Source organism: Sinocyclocheilus grahami, unplaced genomic scaffold, assembly GCF_001515645.1.
Source record: "Sinocyclocheilus grahami isolate Dianchi unplaced genomic scaffold, SAMN03320097.WGS_v1.1 scaffold826.1, whole genome shotgun sequence".
NCBI classification, from domain to species: domain Eukaryota; kingdom Metazoa; phylum Chordata; class Actinopteri; order Cypriniformes; family Cyprinidae; genus Sinocyclocheilus; species Sinocyclocheilus grahami.
In genome coordinates, this window is record NW_015506005.1 from 497,269 (window position 1) to 517,007 (window position 19,739).

At 38.2% G+C, this 19,739-nt stretch overlaps 1 protein-coding gene across 1 annotated transcript in view; it reads right to left on the reverse strand.

The window, feature by feature from the left end:
* Positions 1-3,508: 3,508 nt before the first annotated feature.
* Positions 3,509-19,739, reverse strand: part of LOC107562509 (potassium voltage-gated channel subfamily KQT member 1-like) — a 41,200-nt gene continuing 24,969 nt past the window's right edge. Inside the window, exons 13-17 of the mRNA XM_016247135.1 lie at positions 9,300-9,375; positions 7,509-7,603; positions 7,210-7,256; positions 6,960-7,021; positions 3,509-3,905 (exon numbers count right to left, since the gene is read on the reverse strand). Coding sequence (XP_016102621.1) covers positions 3,690-3,905; positions 6,960-7,021; positions 7,210-7,256; positions 7,509-7,603; positions 9,300-9,375 — 496 coding nt within the window. The 3' untranslated portion in view covers positions 3,509-3,689. The remainder of the gene's footprint in view (positions 3,906-6,959; positions 7,022-7,209; positions 7,257-7,508; positions 7,604-9,299; positions 9,376-19,739) is intronic.

Below are 19,739 nucleotides of genomic sequence, written 5' to 3' on the forward strand. Positions count from 1 at the left end.
AAAGTTTCCTGTAAGGGGTAGGTTTAGGGGTAGGGTTGGTGTATGTACAGTAGAAAAACCATTACGCCTATGGACAGTCCCCACAAGGATAGCTGACCAGACTGTGTGTGTGTGTGTGCGTGTGTGTGTGTGTGCGCGTGCATGTTTATGTGGTTTATGAGGACACAAATTTGTATAATAACATGGGTATGCCATAGGTATTACAACGAGAAGGTGATTTATGAGGACATTTTCAGTGTCCCCGTAAGATTGCGAGAGGCGGAGAGAGAGAGAGAGAGAGAGAGAGAGACTTGTCTTGGAATGAAAAATAAGTATGTCATCAGCTGGAGGACGAGTGTATCTGTCGTTAGCCTGCAGTTACGGGTGTTAGCCACTAGGTGTCAGCAACTCCTACTGAGATACAGCACGAAGGCGAAGAGGATGTCCAGGTCGGTAGTATACGGTAGTAGGAAGGCATCAAGATGCATTGGAAGCTGGTCTGAAAAAAATCGGTTTTGCAGACTAACTAGGCAACAGGCCATATCAAGTATGTAAAAACAACATTTTTTTTTACATTCAGGAGGAGCTATAATTATTAACTATTCAAGAAATAAATGTTATCTGTTAAGTCATACACGTAAGTTAAAATATTAGATGTGAAATATATAAAAGTATAAGTATACCGCTAATATGCGGCGCATGCGAGGAGTTGCCAGCCTGCAGACAAGCGCTCACCCAGAGCGAACTAGCCTGATGTGCAGCGATATTGTTGTTATGTTGACATTATCTTGGGAAGCTTAGCACATAATGTGGTTACCTTAAATTGATTTCACATTTAATTCGCATGTTTTATTTGGGTGGAATCTTCGTGAAGCAAATCTCGTCCGCTCAGATCGCTCTGTGACGAATGCGCTTGACGTCATCGCCCGAGCCACCTGGTTGGTTGAGCTTCGCGCGCTATTCTCGGGCTCCGCCCAGCGGCGGCGGCGGCAGACACGCGCGGTTTGAGCGTTGCGTGTTGCGACCGGATTTAGCTTCAGTGTCATTTCGGTTTCGGTATTTATTACATTCAAACTTACATTAAACCTTTGTTTCATAATTTATACTAAAGACATAACTGTAAACCTTGAGGTGTGTTGTTTTAAAATGCACCATTTTAAAAACATTGCATCATGTAAGATAACGGCAGCGTTTACAGCTAATGCCATTTACACTGAAGGAAATCATGTTGAAGCTGAGCCAGCACAAGTACACACTATACGAACAGGAGGACGTTGTTGTTAATGATGATAAGAAATACTGCAAACCTCACCCGAATATTCTAAATATTCAAATACTTGTATAATTAATTGAATACAGTTTTATATTGGTGTAATAGTTATGCTGCATATATATATTTTTTATCACATTGTTGCTGTATATTCCAATTATAAATGACATCGAGAGACCTAGGCTGTTATATTGTTTTCCTTTATTAACGATAGTTTTATACAAATTACACTTTGGTCAAAATGACCCCGTTTATAGCATTGTAAAAAAAAAAAAACACTTAAAGAAAACAAAGTAATAATATAAGTCATATTTAACAATTCATGTCCCCCTCAATTGCTATTCACTTATTTTTCTATAACAGGGACATCACTTTCCCAACATTGCTACCCTTTTTGACACAAACATCTGCAATTTGCAGCAAAACCATCAAACCATTCATCTCTGTGTTGTAGCCCTCTCTATTTCAGAGCTGTTTCTCTTTCACTAATAAAACCCATAAAACTAGTGGAGGCACTGGCAAGCTGTGTCTTCAAGGCTGGATACACCTCTATGGGTTCACTAGCTTGAATTAATGGCATTTGGTCCCAAAGTTTGCTCAGCGGTCCCAGAGACAGTGACAGCAGTACGTCCTTTTAAACGAATAACAAAGGCTTATCATTTATCTGGCGGCATATGGGCCAGACCCCCTCTGTAGCAGGCCTGCTCTCTGTGGTGTCTGCCAGTACTGTTGTCCTGCTGATTCCATTGTTAACATAGTTGTCCTGCCATGAGGAGGTATATTCTATATAGTAGCATGCACTCGTTTGATTCCTCTTCCCTTTGGGACTTTCTTGTTGTTGTTGTAAGTTTATAAGCCAGATATGGCATATCTGGTTTTATATCTGCTGGTTTTATTGACTTAAGATTTAGTTGGCACAAATGGTTCAAGAACAAGCTGACATTCTGGTATGCTACTTCAGCTTTCCTGATATTTAATCCCAAGCCTTCAATAACAGTAGTGAGATAATAAAGGCAAAATTGTCATGCTTTTCAGGAATGCGTATGTGACGGAATGTCTGATTTGTTGCACATATTACAGGTGACAATGGTCCATATGAGAAGCTGTGCGTGAACAACGGCAGAGTGGACAGCCGTGTTACTGCCCAGGACAAGGTCAGAGGGTGCGCATGTAGTCATCCCCATAGCAACAAAGCCCCTCACCTCTGAGAGCAAATGTATTGTCATAAGATCAGAGGTCACAGTACTCCCCATATGGTCGTGTGCTGCATAAGTCAGTGATCTGTCGGGATGCTCTAAAGGAATTCTGAAAGTGTCACTGAAAGGCTTTTAGAAAAAAGACAACGACTGTTCCTGAATGCCATAATGCCTCCACACCAGCATAAATAGCACCATTCTGGCCTGATGGTTAAGGAAAAGAGCGGGAAGCCAGGCTGCCCACACACTTGTGTTTGAATAGCCAAGACGTTTGACCTCACGGAAACATTGCAGAAAATAAAGCACCGCAAACATGAGTAAGAAGAAACAAGATGTTTATTCAGGAACTTTTTTTCCAATATTGCAGTTTTGAGACCGTGAGGGGAAAAAAAACAGCACTTCTTAAAAATCACAGTTTGGATTTTACTGGAGAATTGAATCAGTAGTGTTTGTAGGATACAGTATTTATTTTTTTATTACAAAAACTAGTACATTCATATTAGTGAATGAACATAAATAAAAACCTGATTGAGAGGACAGAGCTAAGTGAAACGTTTGTATGCAGCTGAATTGAAACAGTATTTACACATTTGTGTGCCTCTAAAACCTTATCAGAGATTCATAAACAAGAGCAAAGAGCACACATCGTGTTCCTGTCAACAGAAATCATTTAAAAACACTCAACAATTCATAACACTCCAAATAAGGTCACAATGTTCACATCTACACTTCTAAAAATAAAGGTTCTTAACTGGCATCTCAAAATCCATGGACACTTTCCACTGCACAAAATGTTCTTTATAGATGAAAACTTTTTTTTAAGTTATTAAAATGTTCTTCACACTAAACAAATGGTTCTTTTAAGAACTGTTCACTGGAAGGTTCTTTTGGGAGCCCAATAATTGTTCTTCTATGGCATCACCGTGAAAACCCCTTTGTAGGACCTTTATTTTTTAATAGTGTGGAGCGGAAGAAGTCAAACTTCTCACAAAAAGTATGAAATATCTTATTTTAAAAGAAAATAACTGAACAAACAATATCAAACAATGGTATGCTAAAAATATGTGTCCATGTCTTGTTGCTTCAGAAGAAATTCAGTAGTCTTAAAAACTATAAAGATGAACAGGAATAGTCAGACTGATCAGCTGATGCTGAACCTGAGCCATACCTAATCTCTTAATCTTAATTCTAGCCAAAACTGACCCAATATCAGGCACTCTGTGATTTAGTGGTGCTTTAGTGACTCAGCTGTCTTCATGAATAACATTTGGTGTGGACAGTTGCTCTGAGCTGGTCAGGCTGTCCTGTCTGCACGGCACTGAAAGGCTGAAGGTGGCTGATTGGTGGTGGAAGCTGCTGCGCAGTTCCTTCCCTCTGGCCAGATCTCCCCGTCTCTCCCTCGCCAGCATGAGGTTGAGAGATTCTGCAATGCTGTTAAGTGTCCTGTCCATGTGTGTGATCTGTGGGGAAACGAGTGTGTGGCCTCAGCACATCTTTCAAACCAGTGTCTAAAATAACGTAGTCACAGCGTCAGTGTAAATAACGTCATAAACAAGAGTCAAACTGTCAATGCTGTGAAACACCAGCAACTGATAAAAGATCCCATCTGTACAAATAGACTGTAGCAAAGGCAATAAATCCATTCTTCTATATGTTGTAAATGGGATTAAAGTTTGATCAATAAGGCGATGATGAATAGTCGAAACATGAAAAGATTAGGCCACACTAATTTGTTAAAAGTGAATATCAATGTTGAATTGAGTGGAAACTATCATCTGGTCAGAGCCGTGGTTATTTAAAATTGAAATAGAGAACCATTTTTGTGACAACGTATGTCATATATTCATAAACTATTTTGAGGAAAAAATGAAATGAAAAAGAAACGGCAAGTAATTTAAATGTGACATTTTGAAGTAGAAAGACTGAAAATACTATTTTGTTCTCCAACAATCTTTGTTTTATTTACAACTTCGAAAAAATACAGTAGCAGTTTATGTTACTGCCGATGTTCATAAAAAACAACATACTTCAACACCAGTGGGAATTCTTGTTAAATATTTAAAGGGATTCATGTTTGAGAGGAAGAAAACTGTCAGAGAAATACTTGTAATTTTACAGTTGGGGAGCCAAATGTCTTGAGGTTCTTTCCCTTGGGGTGAAGCTAAGTGACGTGTGGAGCCAGTGCTGTCTACACTCCATTAGAAATAACCAGACCAGTGTCTCCGTGCTGAACCACAGTTTACACAATGATAGTGGCACCACAGTCACATACAAACAAACACATACACACATGCACAAACACACCCCACCATACAGAGTACGGGCAGGAAATTCAAGCATGTAAACATATACAGCCGTTCCCTATATAGACATGAATGCAAACCTGCACACTGCTAACCACAGAGAAAAACAAGATCTTGAGTTGAAACTTAAAAGGATAATTCATCAAAAAAAAGAAAATTCTGTCATCCTCTACTCACACTCACTTACAGGATTGTCATATAAAAGATCACATTTACTGTTTTGCCCCTATAAACCATAGAAGAATTCTCTATTAAATCTTATAAACTTGAAATCTGATGGGGAAATATCTTTAATTGGGAAAACAATATGAAGTTACACAGCCATGTCTGTATAGACTTTTAGTAGTCCGAATATGATTACATATTTAATCTATCAAAAAACACTACTGTTTAAAACTTTGGGGTCATTAAGATTTTTTAAAGTTTAAATACATTTTTTTTTCAGTGACAGTAAAGACATGTATATGCACATGCATAATGTAAAGATTTATGCAAATATTTATATTTCAAATAAATGCTGTTCTTTTGAACTTTCTAATCACTCTGAAAGAATTCTGAAAAAAAAAATGTATCATGGTTTCCACAATAATATGAGGCAGCACAAATGGTTTCAGTATTGATAATTAAATAATAAGCAAGAAATGTTTTGTAAACTGGATTCATGGCTGCTGAAAATTCAGCGTTGTCATCCCGGGAATAAATAAAATTATAAAATATATTAAAATAAAAACATTATTTCATATTGTAATTATATTTCACAGTATTACTGTATTTTTACTGTATTTTTCAAAAACAAAATGCAGCCTTGGTTAGCGTAAGATACTTTTTTCCTTTACATTTAAAAAAAATTTAACCCAAAACTTTTAAACAGCAATGTATATGATTTTAAATGAAAAAAAAAATAATTTAAGTTAAAAAAAGAACTGTTTCAAAAAAAAAAAAACCTAAATGTGGAGAGAGTTCAGTCAGAGTGGAGGCAGAAGACTGTGTCAGCAATGCAGTAATGAGTTACTTCAGATGGGTGTTTGCATAAATGTTAAGGCTATTTGTTCCTGTTTATGCCAGACACTGCCTGCTTCCTGTTTACCACAGAATTATGGGAAGAAGAATGACACTGTAAGGGGCAGGGTATCCTGTCCACAACCTCTACAACTAATGACACATTTTCAAACAGTTCTTTATAGAAAAAAGTTGAAGACGGTGTGTCCTGCTGGGAAATACTTAATTTGGCTATCAATGCATCAGTCACTATCATTGCCACAGAAATGTGCCTAACATTACAAAAGTGAGTCAATGAGATCAAAACAATCCTAAATTCATCTATTGTTTAATGTTTTGATATAAACAAATAAAAGGCAGCACAACTGAAAAAAGATCAAATTTCTCCCTACAGATATGTCAGCTATGAAAACCATTGAAAAGATCAAATTCCTCTTAAAATGTTTTCCTGAATATTCTCAGTAAAGGATTTAAAACGTCAAACAGGCTTTTTTCAGCCATTTCATAAAATGAGCCAATTTGTTTCTTACTCAAACATCTACGAGAAACAAAGAGGGAGAAAGTGAATGAGTGAGTGAGTATGTGAGAGAGAGATCATGTGAACAAGTGTGTACGCTGTTTCGAGTTTGTGTCTGGGATGAGAGCTGTTTGTAAAAGGATTTATGGCTGGAGTGGCAAATGAACAGGAGCAGAGTGAGTGTTTGTAGAGCTCCCGAATCCCCGTCTCACACACACACACACACACACACACACACACACACACAGAAAGCTGTTCTTTTTAGAGTCTTAACGCCATTATCAGCACACATCACTCACAGAGACTGTTTGAGAAGTCTTCAAAAAGTGATGTTTGATCGAAGGCAGAGAAAGACAGGTTCCTTCTGCCTCCAGGTTAAGACTTGATGAATGAAGCTTACAGATCTTTATCTGTGCTTGCCGAACCAATTGTGCTATGTGCATTTGCTAATAAACTAAAGAACTGGAACTTGTTATTGTTATACTAATGCGAGACTTCTTGGAAATGCTTGGTTTCTGAGCTTATTGCTCAGTAAAATTCAAGAGCATGCGGTATTATCTGAAGAGATATTTCAGATACTACGGTAAAGGCATGTTTTCCCTGTGTTTTTACAACACAACAACGCTATAAATGTCCTTTTCACTAAGTTGAGCTAAATCCTACTCTGGCTGTAGTACAAATATTCAAGCGCTTACCTTCTCTTCCATCCTGTTGAGTCTGGAGCCAACAGTGTTTATGCCTTTGTCTTTTATGCGCTCTAAAGGAGACAAGAATGGTGCCAAGAAAAACATAATAAACACCCTGCATAAACACGAATGTGCACTAAGACTACAAGACAACAATAAACAGCAACATTAAGAACAACGAAGGGTCAGACTGTAGCAAAACATGGTGTGGGGTCGAGGAATGTGAGAGCAGAGAGTGTAAAGAATGACCTAACTTTACCTGAACTTGTCTGGAAGAAAGACAGCTTCCCTAAGGACTGATCCAGTCTGTCAGGGCCAAGTGTGCGGCATGTGAAATGTTCATGTGCAGAAATGGCAGATGAAATGTGAGAGGAATAGTGACAGGGATGAATGTACTCTTAACTTCCCAGCTTTGTTCACCCAAAGGTCATGAAACTGTCATTTATATGGCTCTTATACCTCTAAAATGTCATCCATGTATAGCCATGTTAAAGTAAACACATTTCTCAACACACACTTAACTGCTGCTAAGTGATATAAAGTGAGTCCTTATCCCACCTTCTCTGTAGTTCCTTGATGCGCACCATGAGGTTGAGATGACCCTGCGAATACTGCTCAATGACGTCCCTCACATCGTATGGCTTACGTGCTTGCTGCGAAAACACACATACATACAAAACCAGCCAATATAATATAATATTTAAATTATAACAAAACAGTAATATTTAATAAAATCATTGATGTATATTTAACACACTCACACACACACACATAATATATGTATATATATGACACATTTAAAATATATACTTATATAAATATATGTCATTTGTCAGGATTATTTAATGAATAGTATGTAAAAAAAAAACAGTATTTATTGTTTACATCTTTACTGTCACCTTTTTGATCAATTTAACGCATCCTTGCTGAATCAAAAAATTAAATAAAATAAAATCTTACTGACCCCAAACTTTTGAATGGTAGTGTACAAAAATTAAAAGGAAATACTGTTTATGTGCATAGGACCTATATTTATATTTAACATACATTTTTATAGTATATTAAGCTTTTATGATTTTAATAATTTTTTTTATCATTCTCACACTGTGAACTCATATTAACTGAGAGAATGCATTTGTGCTTTTCATAATTACAATGGTCACAATGCAGGACTATTTAAGTGAAATAAAATAAATAAATAAATACATACATAAAAAATGTCAGCATGTAAAATGTAATTTTTTTTCCTTATACACTTCTACACCTTTAACATAAAATCTGGGTATGATCTTGCCTAGGGCCCCACAAACCCACTGGTTGACCCTGTATATGACTGAACCTTTACATGAATAAAGTCTGAAAGAATCAATTTATCATAAGGGTGAACTCCCTTTACTTGATACAACCAGCCCAAAATCAAACAAGCCCAAAGGGGTAATATTTCCTCTTGATTGTCACCTTTGAAGAAAACGATTCACATCTGCAGACACCAAACGAACATCCTGATCAAATGCTTAATCACTGATTTTAGGGCATATCGAGCACAGGTGATGATGCTTATGGCTATTTCAATTTATTTGAGCTTCCTGACTAACACGGAAACGATGTGTGAAGCTTCACGTTTGCTACAGAACATAAGCCCATGTTTGATTAGCGTCAGTGAAATAACCAAACGTTCACACACCTCCGGCACAAATGAACCAATTCAGGAGAAGCTAGAGCTGTTCAAAGGAGGGTAAACATTGTCATGACATCAGACACAGCAAATCTAGCCAGCAGCATCTGACAGACACTCCAAAGTGTGTGTTCTGTGTCACAAGAGTGTGTGAGAGGAGGGGAGAAGGACTTGGGGGAAATAAGGGGATTGAGAGATGACTGAGGGTCAAATGAAAGGATGGCGAGAGGATGGGAGGGCAAAGAGAGAAGACAAACAAAGTGTAATAACGAGTTATCAAGTGTGGCATAACTAAATAAAGGAGGAGAAAGTGTGCAGGATAGCTATTAAGGTAATCCTCTGACATGAACCTGTATTTTTGAGGACTCATGCAGAGCATCTGCTGTTACTGAGTTCCAACTCAAGATCTTCCCTTCCATACTTTTCAAAAAAGACCTTATTCACTACTTACACTGACATTCATTAAAGGAATGCTAATTACTGGAAGCATGTGAATTTAAAAGCCATTGAAGTTTCTTTATCATCAAATATAAAATCGCATAATACACCACAACCAAGAGAAGCAAATCGTATTTCTGCTCATATTAGCACTGTAATGTCATGCTAACTCTGTAACATCATGCTAACTTAATTAGATTTTGGTTGTGCTTTCAAACAGAAAAAGAAAACCTTACCTGGAACTTTTTTTTGGCCACAAAGTAGTACATCCTCTGGATCACACGAATGGCTGCTCGATGGGAATCCCGCAACCTGTGTGTTTATATGTCATGATTAGTATTAGAGAGATAGTTAAAGCCCATTCTTACAGGGATAGTTCACCCAAAAATGAAAATTCTGTCATCATTTACTCACCCTCATGTCATTTCAAACATGTATGACTTTCTTTTTCCACTGTGCAACACAAAGGTAATTTGAAAAATGGCTGTTTTTTGACCTTACAATGAGCGTCAATGATGTTTTGGACCCCACTGTCTTTCATTGTGTGGGCAAAGACATTCTTCAAAATATTCTCTTTTGTGTTCCACAGAAGAAATAAAGTCATACAGGTTTGGAACGACATGAGGGCTCATTTTTGGATGAATTGTCCCTTTTAGTGCTAAGACTATCAAAGAATTTTAACATTTTAGGAAATTATAACAAAATTTTTTACGTAGATGTTTTTGTCTGTGGTCATAAATGTGATATCTGATATTATGGTTGCATATGCCACCCCTAAGTAACTTAGAACAATTAATTCCCTTTCACATTTTCAATATCATTTGCAAAACAATCCTATCAGTCTCCGGCAGGCCCTTCAGGTGCAGCCCAAAGCCTCTACAGATGCTATTTATGTGGTCAGGACTTTTGCAAGTGGCCATTGAGCACAAGGGTCACGACCAGGACACAGTGTCCAAGAGAAAATACAAGGCTCTCTCTGATTTTCAAAGGTTTTAAAAACCACAGCACTGAGATTTGGTGGGGGGAGGGGACTGACTCCCAGGAGACCCAAGGTTATCTAGGGGAATGGGATATTGTCTCAAAGATAGACGAAGTATGAGAGGTACACTTTCCCTTGCACGTCAGCTCCCACGTGGCAGTCTACATGCGAAACGTGCCTGTAACATGTTAGCATGCCAAGGCTTGTGTCTGTTGCATGTCACTCTGAAAAAAGATGGAGCGCACTCTCACAAGTTCCTTGAAAATGCATTAGCAGTAGACTGGCTGCAGGCTATCAAGCCTCATTGACTTAATGGACATAGCTGGCTGACAGTTTCTGGTTTCTCCCTGGCTGCGGGCTACAGGGAAATGTGGGATAAGGCATATGCCATGCTCCAGAGTCCAGGCAATTGCCAATTTACTGTTCTTTGGTGCCATACTCTAGACTTCAACCAGCATCCCTCTGGGTTATATTGCCAGTGGTTAAATAGCAAGCCTTCATAGCTTTGAGCAATGCAAATGTCTGTTAAGTTAGCATTAAAAGGGGAGGAAAGGAGGTAATGTAAAATTTCGGATAACAAAATCTGATACTATTTTGTATACTTAGTATAACTTAGTTTAGGATTTATTTCCATGCATATATAAATGCTTGGGAACAGCTATAGCACATTGTAATTATGATAAATTTAAGTAATCAAAACTAGAACCAAAACTAATAGTTTGGAATTATGCTGTAAATAACAAGGCTTTGATTTAACAATTGTATATTATTGACTCTTCACTTGTTTACTGCGTTTTCTTCACTCTCCAGTCCACCTTATCCATCTTAAAAATAAATCAAGATTAAAATGTTAATTTTGTAAAGAAATTAGTGTTGGCACAATATATTTGATCTATTTTGAAGCATATATATATTGAAATATTACATTTAAATATAACAACCCTAAAATGTCTTTAAAACCATGAGAAACATTCAGTCAGGTATGTGGAAACTTTTATACATAGGCTTGCACTACCATTAAAGGGGTCATATGATGCGATTTCAATTTTTCCTTTCTCTTTGGAGTGTTACAAGCTCTTGGTGCATAAAGAAGATCTGTAAAGTTGCAAAGACTAAAGTCTCAAATCCAAAGAGATATTTTTTATAAAAGTTAAGAGTTAACCACGCCTACCTAAAACGGCTCGTTCTAACCCGCCCCCACATATCTACCTCACTATGTGGGAAGATTTGCATAACGCCGCCCAAATGTTCACCCAAAGAAAGAAGGCGTAACTTTTATTCTCGCTGTAGTATTGTTGCCGCTGCAGCCATGTCGTGAAGATGCTGTGTGTTTCATTGTGAAAGCAAAACTACTTTGGTTGGCCTTCCAAAAGAGGACGATATCCGCTTCGTCATGCCTAGAGCTGATCTGTGCTGGTCGCTGAGGGAATACATCAACTTAGTGCTGTGGATCGCCGGATCGGCTTTCACCGTGGTCGAAGCGGAGTCCAGCCCAGGGTCGTCACATGTGGTTGCCGCTTTTTCGTTGAATCCATTGGGCGCGCTGTTCTCGACCCCGCTGCCTCTGCTCACTCTAGCCTGGCCTCAGCTCACGCTAAGCTGCGGCTTCCGCTGATATTTCATTACACCAAATACACAAAATAATGTTCTTTTTAGCAGCATCATATGACCCCTTTAAAAGGTTGGTTGATAATTTTACTTTTTCATTTATAATGTTTTTGAAAGAAGTCTCATGCTCTTATTTATTTATGGAAAAAGCAGCAAAATACAGGAACATTGTGAAATTATTATTACAATTTATAACCCTAACCCTAACTGTTTTATAATATAATATAATATAATATTAAAAATATATATATTTCTGTGATGGCAAAGTTTAATTTTCAGCAGCAATTAATTCCAGTCTTCTGTCAAGTGATCCTTCAGAAATCATTCTAATGTGCTGATTTGCAGCTAAAAAAAAATTAATGAATAGAAAGCTCAAAATAAACAGTCTTTACTGTCACTTTTGATCAATTTAATGCATCCTTGCGGAATAAAAAATAACTAATAAAAAAGTACTGACACCAAACTTTTTAACAGTAGTGTGTAAAGTCATATTTATATACATATAAAAGGAAATGCCTTAAGAAATAACTTCTATTCAGGTTTACATCATGTCAAGTGCTGAACGACTCTTGCAATAAAATGTATATTGGTCAGTGTGATGCATCTCAGAGATCAATATGGTAGGAAGATCACGTTTTGGTGGAACATTATTTGAAACTACAGAATCCAAATTGATAAGCTCAAGCCAGCAGTCTGCACAGAGTTCAGGAATCATACCTCCCTGGCTGTTTGTCATTCCAATGGAGCATGCAAAGACGAAAGAGAGAGAGAGAGAGAGAGATGGGGGACACTAGAGATAGAACATGGGAACCACCCCATCTGTCCCTGAGGCAGTGCCACTTCCTCTCTCCAGTCATGGTTACTAGCATAGCAACGCTGGTCTCATGACCCCAGCAGGGTCACCATCTGCCTCTAGTGCTGGCACAAAGCCTGGCTAATGGCAAACACTGGTGGAGATGTACGCAAAGGGAGAAAGACTCCCACTGGGACAGAGAGGGAGAGAAAGAAAGAAAAAGATGGAGAGAGACAGACAAACAGACAGATAGGGAGAGAAAGAGAAAAGGAGGCAATCATATGAGGTCTTCTTTCTGCCAAAGGTAGGCTGCAAATCTCTTCCGTTCCCAATCTTTTTTTTTTGAGCCTGCTAAACAATAGCAGCCAGATGTGAAAGAAACTGCATATCCACTGGAGGGCCACCAATGACCCAAACACGCAGAGGAGTTTGTCTAGACAGCATCCACGGTGCATTGTGTACCTTAACGTACTGACATTGTGATGATTACAAAACAATAATCCCACAACAAGCAAGTCAAATCAATGCTTCCTGTGAGAAAAACACCAAAAGGAATAGTTCACTAAAAAATTTTTAATTCTGTCATCATTTGCTCATTTCGCTCCAATCATGTATGAATTACTTGACGCCTTTATGCATAATGCACTATAAAGGTATTCATAATATATGTTGTAATGCATTATATTTTTTTCATAAATATTTGTAACCAAAGTAAATGCATTACATTATTTGCAGATTCCTTGTTACATCTGAAATTGGTTGTTTGTCATGTTTTAATGTTTAAAGTATTGTAAAGCACTATAATTGAGGTCCAGTGAAAGGTTTTTTTTAATTTCAGAATTTTGACTCTTTTCTCACAATTCTGAGTTTATATCTACTCACAATAACTCGCAAATTTTTTTCTTGCAATTCAGAGGAAAATTGTCATAACTTTGAGACAAAGAGAGAAATAAATTGCAAGATATAGACGTGCAATTCTGAGAGAGAGAGAGAAAAAAGTAAACTTGCAATTGCGAGTTATAAATCTTTTTTTAATTTTTTTTTTTATCTGTAGCAGAAACAGGCTTCCATAGAATGACATGAGGTTGACATAATTTTCATTTTTGGATGAACTTTAGGCATTGGTTTTACATGTTAATGCACAGATCACAAATAAAATCTATTTTGAACCAAAAATCAACCCTTTTTTTTTTACAGTGGTTAATGGTCAAAAGACAAACCAATAAAAAGCTGTCATATATTTTATAGGCAAGCTGAAGATCTGAGTTTGCGTGCTTGTTCATGTAAATAACAAGTGATGTCGTACTTGTGACAAAGGCTGTCATAATTGCACCAAATAAAGATCAAAGAAGTGCATGATGGGACAGGAAATAAACACGCCATTAGTACCATCAACACTTCATGCCTCAAACTCCCCACCTCCAATTAACTCTAACGGGGTGTGTTCAACAACATTTGGTCTGAGGAGCTCTCTTGGTCTCTATATGCAATGTTGAACATCCAGACATTGCATCTAACCCTCATTAGTAGTGAGCAGATGAGAGAACACCTGAACCAAGGTCAGTGACCGCTCCTTAGGGCAACGTGCAGCATCTTTTGTGTCGATTGTAATCAGTTTAGTACTAAACTTATTGGATTTTGGGGAAGGAGAGCAATAATTCAGATGGGAAGGAGATACTTAAGAGAGATTAGGACATATTACTGACTAAATTAGGTCTTATATGAACTGGAAAAAGAAAATAAAGAAATAAATAAAGAAATAAAATCTGCAAGGGTGATAGAAATTTAGTGGCATTTTATTTTGATTTTGTGTTTAAGGTAGGAAAATGAGCTTGTTATTTGACCTCCCTCTGCTAATCTGAGTGTAATAAAATGTAGATAAACAGGAAGCATAACAATCACCGGCCTTCACTCTAATCTTATCATTGGAAAGCATCCATGTACACACACACACACACACACACACACACACACACACTCTTTCACACCAACATGGCCTCAGTGGTACTTGCAAAAGACAAACTCAATCAGAAAGATGTGCGAATAAACGAGTCCATGCAAAATTACAGACGGATAACAATAAATGCATGTCTAATACATAAATAGAGTTTATTTACATTTATGAAGATAAGTAGTCACTACCTACTTTCCTAATTCTAGGGATGCACTGAAATGAAAATTCTGGGCCGAAACCGAAAATCCTGGATGCACTTGGCTGAAAACAAAAGCGGAAAATGCTTTGTAATAATTATTTATTATTTTATTAAATAATATAAAGTAATTTTGTAAAACTTTTTAATTTAACTCAATAATTTGAATGATACTGAATTTAAAAAAGCCAATACAATAACCACACTTTTATTGAAAGTAACAATAAAAATATATTAAAATTAAATAGCAATGTGTTATTTTTATTCAGTTCAATGTTTTTTCTTTTTTTCCCTAATTATCCAAATAATGTATAGTGCTACAAAGCTATTATTATCAGAGCATGTGAGCAGAGCACAGCGGTGAGCAGATCACTGAATGAGAGGGTAGTGTCGTTTTACCAGCGCTGCCATGTTACAGCACAGTAGCGCTACTGCAAACACTATACTAGTATACTACAGTCTACTACTGTATACTACAGAGAAATTTCCTGTTAGCTAATTATTTGAGCAGACTTTGCTTTTCCGGTGAGCATGAGCGGTACATGAGCGCACCATATTTATATAGAATTTTAATAGAATTTTCGGCAGCCAAAATTTCGGTGCATACATAATGTTTTCATAATTATTTAGAATTTTCAGAGCTGTAAATTTAACTTAATTTACTTTTTTTTTTGCAGAAGCTTTTATTCACTTTTTATTTACTTTTATTCAGCAAGGATCCATTAAATTGATTTAAAAGTGAGAGGAAAGATTTTACATTGTTACAAAAACTTTCAAATAAATGCTGTTCTTTTCAACTTTCAACTGATTTCCACAAAAATATTATGCAGAACAACCACTTTCAACACTGATAATAACATGAAATGTTTCTTGAGCGACAAATCAGTAAATTAGTAAGATTTCTGAAGGATCGTGTGACACTGAAGACTGGAGTAATGGCTGCTGAAAATTCAGCTTTACCTTCACAGGAATAAATTACATTTTAAAATATATTAAAATAGAAAACTGTTATTTTAATACCAGCTCATAATATCACTGTTTTAATTGTATTTCTGATCAAACAAATGCAGCCCTGGTGAGCATAAGAGACTTCTTTCAAATACATTTAAAAAGGTTTAGAAACTTCAACTGCATGATATAACTTACGACTCAATCATCCGAAAGGAATGGCCCGCATACTCAAACCCTCCCTAATGTTTTGTTATGTCATGATGAATCACAAACACGTCAATTACCACAATGTCCCCCACAGAGGCCATGTGCACTCTTGTGACTCGTCTCAGTGAGTCAAAAGATGAAGACCTTTGTGTAGCGGTGTTGCGCCACAGGCTGCAGGATCGTGGCACTATGGCACTAAAAGGCTCATGGGGGCCCTGTGTGTCTAAGAATAGCTCTGTGGAAGAGGAGGGGAAGAGTGCTCCGATTAGCCGCGGTCTGAGAATCACAAGGTTTAGAGGGCTCTGCTGCGCTGTACAGGACATTATCTCAAATATCAGCTCCGTCTTCCCCCTCAAGCTCAAATACCTCAATGACATTTTAATAAGTGGTCAGCTGAGATAAGGGACACTGAGGCAGTAATGATTGATAATAGCTGACCAAAGATTGGATGTTGTTCGCTGGGGTAAAGGCCTGGGGGGCGTCTGGGCTGCTGGCCAGAAGCCATCACACACACACACACACATGTGCACACAAAGACGTGCGGGCGCAAGATGCTCACACACACACGCAGCAGGGGTCCCTCTGGCTTCAGCCAAGCAAAGATCTCTTTCATCCCGAGCATCAAAGCGCCAGGCGAATACGGAGAGTTTTAAATGTCCTTATGAGGAGTGACACACAGCATTGCAGCATTCACTTTGACATTGAGTCCTCTGCTGCTATACACCATGACTAAATGGCTTATGTCCCAAACTTGTGGCCTCAAATGATCCTAAACATTACAGCAGCAAAGAAACCGACAGCGTTCATTTCAACGCAAGTCCTTATACATCACCAGGGGCCTCCGAGCCTTTTGTCATATCGTGTTGCCAGCTAACAAAGTCACTAACTTTGCCGGGCCATCTGAAAGAAACCTGATATGGCACATTGACATTTTCACAAAGTGAAATGGAAATATTGGTACTCATAGACACCAAATGTATTGTTAAGGAGGCAAATGTATTATGTGTGAATTTTTTTAATTTGAAAAGCTGATTAAACATTTTTGAAGGAAAAGTTGATGCAAAACTGGAAATCCTGTCATCATTTACTTTCCTTGATGTCATTCTAAACCCGCATGACTTTTATTCTTCTGACGAACATAATAGAAGGTATTTTAAATAATATTTCAAGTGTATAAAAAAATAATATATTTTTTTTATTATTCTTAAGTCAGCAGGATGCAGTTCTTGCTTCATTCCTAGAAGCTGACGCTGGTCTCACCGCACGTGCTTTTATAGCTTCCTGGTCATTACGTCACCCGCCGTGACGTCTCGCCCATCTATTGGTCTGATTACACACGAGGTTCAGAGCCCCGTCACGCTGAAGGGCGTTCCCCTAGCGTTTTCGACGCAGCGTCTCGTTCCCTCGAGGAACTAGGGTTACATACGTAACCTGAGACATTTTCAGCCATTTCTTGAATATTGTCAGGGATTTGTTTGTCTGGATAGGATTAAGCAGAACAACGCAAGTCAGGGTTGGAACAATAAGAGAGTGAGTAAATGATGACAGAATTTTCATTTTTGCATCAGCTATCCATAATGCCCAAGTTTTTTTTTTTTTTAAAGCACTGCTGCTGACAACCGCTGCTCGCAAGAATTTGTCCGATTAGTTGTCAAGTTCACCGTGTGCAGTGTTCTGTTACAAACTTCTACAGAGGGTCTTGCTGGACTTTTGGTCTGACAGCAAACGAGAGAATCATCTGGGATGTGTTCTTTCTTGCTGAGCAACTTTCTCTCTCTCTCTGTCTGTCTTTCACTGCTTGGCTGACTCTCGCTCCATGTCCCTCGTTAGCTCTAACACACTGTAACGAAACACAATTACTGTTAAGAGGGAAGAAAAGGGGCCGTGACGGCAAGATAAAGAAACTTGTGCTGGCAAGCCGCGCTGAAGAGGCATTAGTGAGCCAATGTTTCTGTCCCATTCAGCACGCCTCACACACCGCCACACACTCCAAATCACACCGGCATACTCTCATCACACACACTATACTCAGTTCTAACAGGCAAATGTTGAGTCTGTATGTGTTTTGGACCTGGGAAAAATTTCATATATTTAACCGTTGAATCACAAATACCTTTGTGAACATGGTGTTACCTAAAAATAAATAGTTTAGTAGTATGTTCATCTCTTAGGAAAATATGTATATAATGCATCATACATAAAATTTCTGTGAAATTACCAGCATGGAAATTACTGCTCTGGAAGACAAGAGTGTTTCTAACAAAAGTCACTGTTGCGCTCTTTAGCCCAGAAGCCCATTACAACTATAGGACCGCTTGTCAGTCAGGCTATTGTTGGCATGTGTAGAGCCGCAGACAATGGCTCTTTGTCTCTGCACCAGTGTAGACGGCCTGGCTTGGCCTCCGCCACTAGAAGTCCTTCTCTGTTTACTGAGAATAAATCAATCTTTTCAGCTCGGATCTCCTTTGGTAAACCTCACACCACAGCCCTACAAGACTGCAACTGCAGATATGTGCGAGTACAAATAGGCACTTTCAGATGTACCTGCGTTTGCTTTGATTGCATCTTCATACCTGTGTCGCTCTGGACAGGAGTTTTTTTTTTTCCAGGCAGCTGCAAAATACATCTTTGTATTTGATATGAAATAACGACTATGACTATTTTCTACTGAATTGCTTGCTTCAAAAGACGACAAATTCCTTATTTACCACACCTCATTGTGCTACAACAAATCCTAACGTCTAATAGGTAGTAGTGAGAGTGTGTAGGTAGTGTTGATATCCTCCGGTGTGTGTTTTAGGAGCGCAGCGGTCAGAGAGATGTTTCTGTGGCATTGTTCTTTCCCCACCCCCAATGGAGCCGAACTGTTTCAGCTGCAGGCACGAGGAGGCTTTTGTGCCTCTCTCACCTCTTGAGTTAACAGCCTGGGTCAAAGGTCAAACCAGGACAAATGTCCTAAGGGAGAGGAGAGGAGAGGAGCGAAGAGGAGTGAAGAGGAGAAGAGAATGAGTAAGATGAGAAAAGTTGAGCAGAGAGGAGAAGAGACGTTATGGTTCTGGTCTTTTTGAGTCCCCACCCTGCTCTGCTGGACATAAACAAATAAACATGTACTCACACCCACACTGAGCAGGAGAAGAAAGAGAGAGAGAGAAAAGAGAGAGAGAGAGAAAAGCCAGCTGTTGCCATTGCATCTCAGTGTGAGGCGAATGAAAGCTCATTAAACTTCAAAGATCAAATGAAAGCTTGTAGTGACAAGGCTCCTTTGTAAAGGAGATGCAATATGTCTGCTAAGAATGAGGATTTAGAAGAGAATCATACTTGAGACTCTAAAAAAATGATATCTACCTAATTAAAATTCAAAGTTGCTTTGGTGGAAAACACCAACATTTCCCCACGTGATCACATTAATCTCAGTGTACAAGCAACGTTGTAACTGTATCAATTCTGAGATTAATATCATCACTACTTCAGCTTCAGCTCCATCAAGGTCAATGTAAATGTTTGCACACAAGAACTGTGCAAAGATAAGAAAACCAGTCCTAGACTACAATAGCTCCCAGATTGTCTTTCAAAAGATGTGTTTTCTCAATTTGATTTCCTACATCACTCTGTATGAATATAATAGATATTCAATGCAGCAATAGTATGATTTTGCCAGTGTTTACCAAAATAATCTCCTGCTTTGAAGTGCCAGGAGAAGCGTCTGGTCTACAAAAACACCTCCACTGCCCTCTTGTGGTTTCTCAAAATAAATAAAAGTTTGAGCTGGACAAAAAAAAAAAACCTTAACACCTTTGTATTTTCAGAGAATTCAGAGGGTAATAGAGGCCTAAGGTTAGATGCTGTAGAGTGGTGGATCCCATCACAAATGGAAAGGGGCTCTCTGGATAATCTAATGGACTGTATACCCCCAACAGAGACATGGTTCATTAGATTATTCAGATACGGGGTCGCTCCATTGCCTGTGTAAGTAAATGGTTTGCAGTAT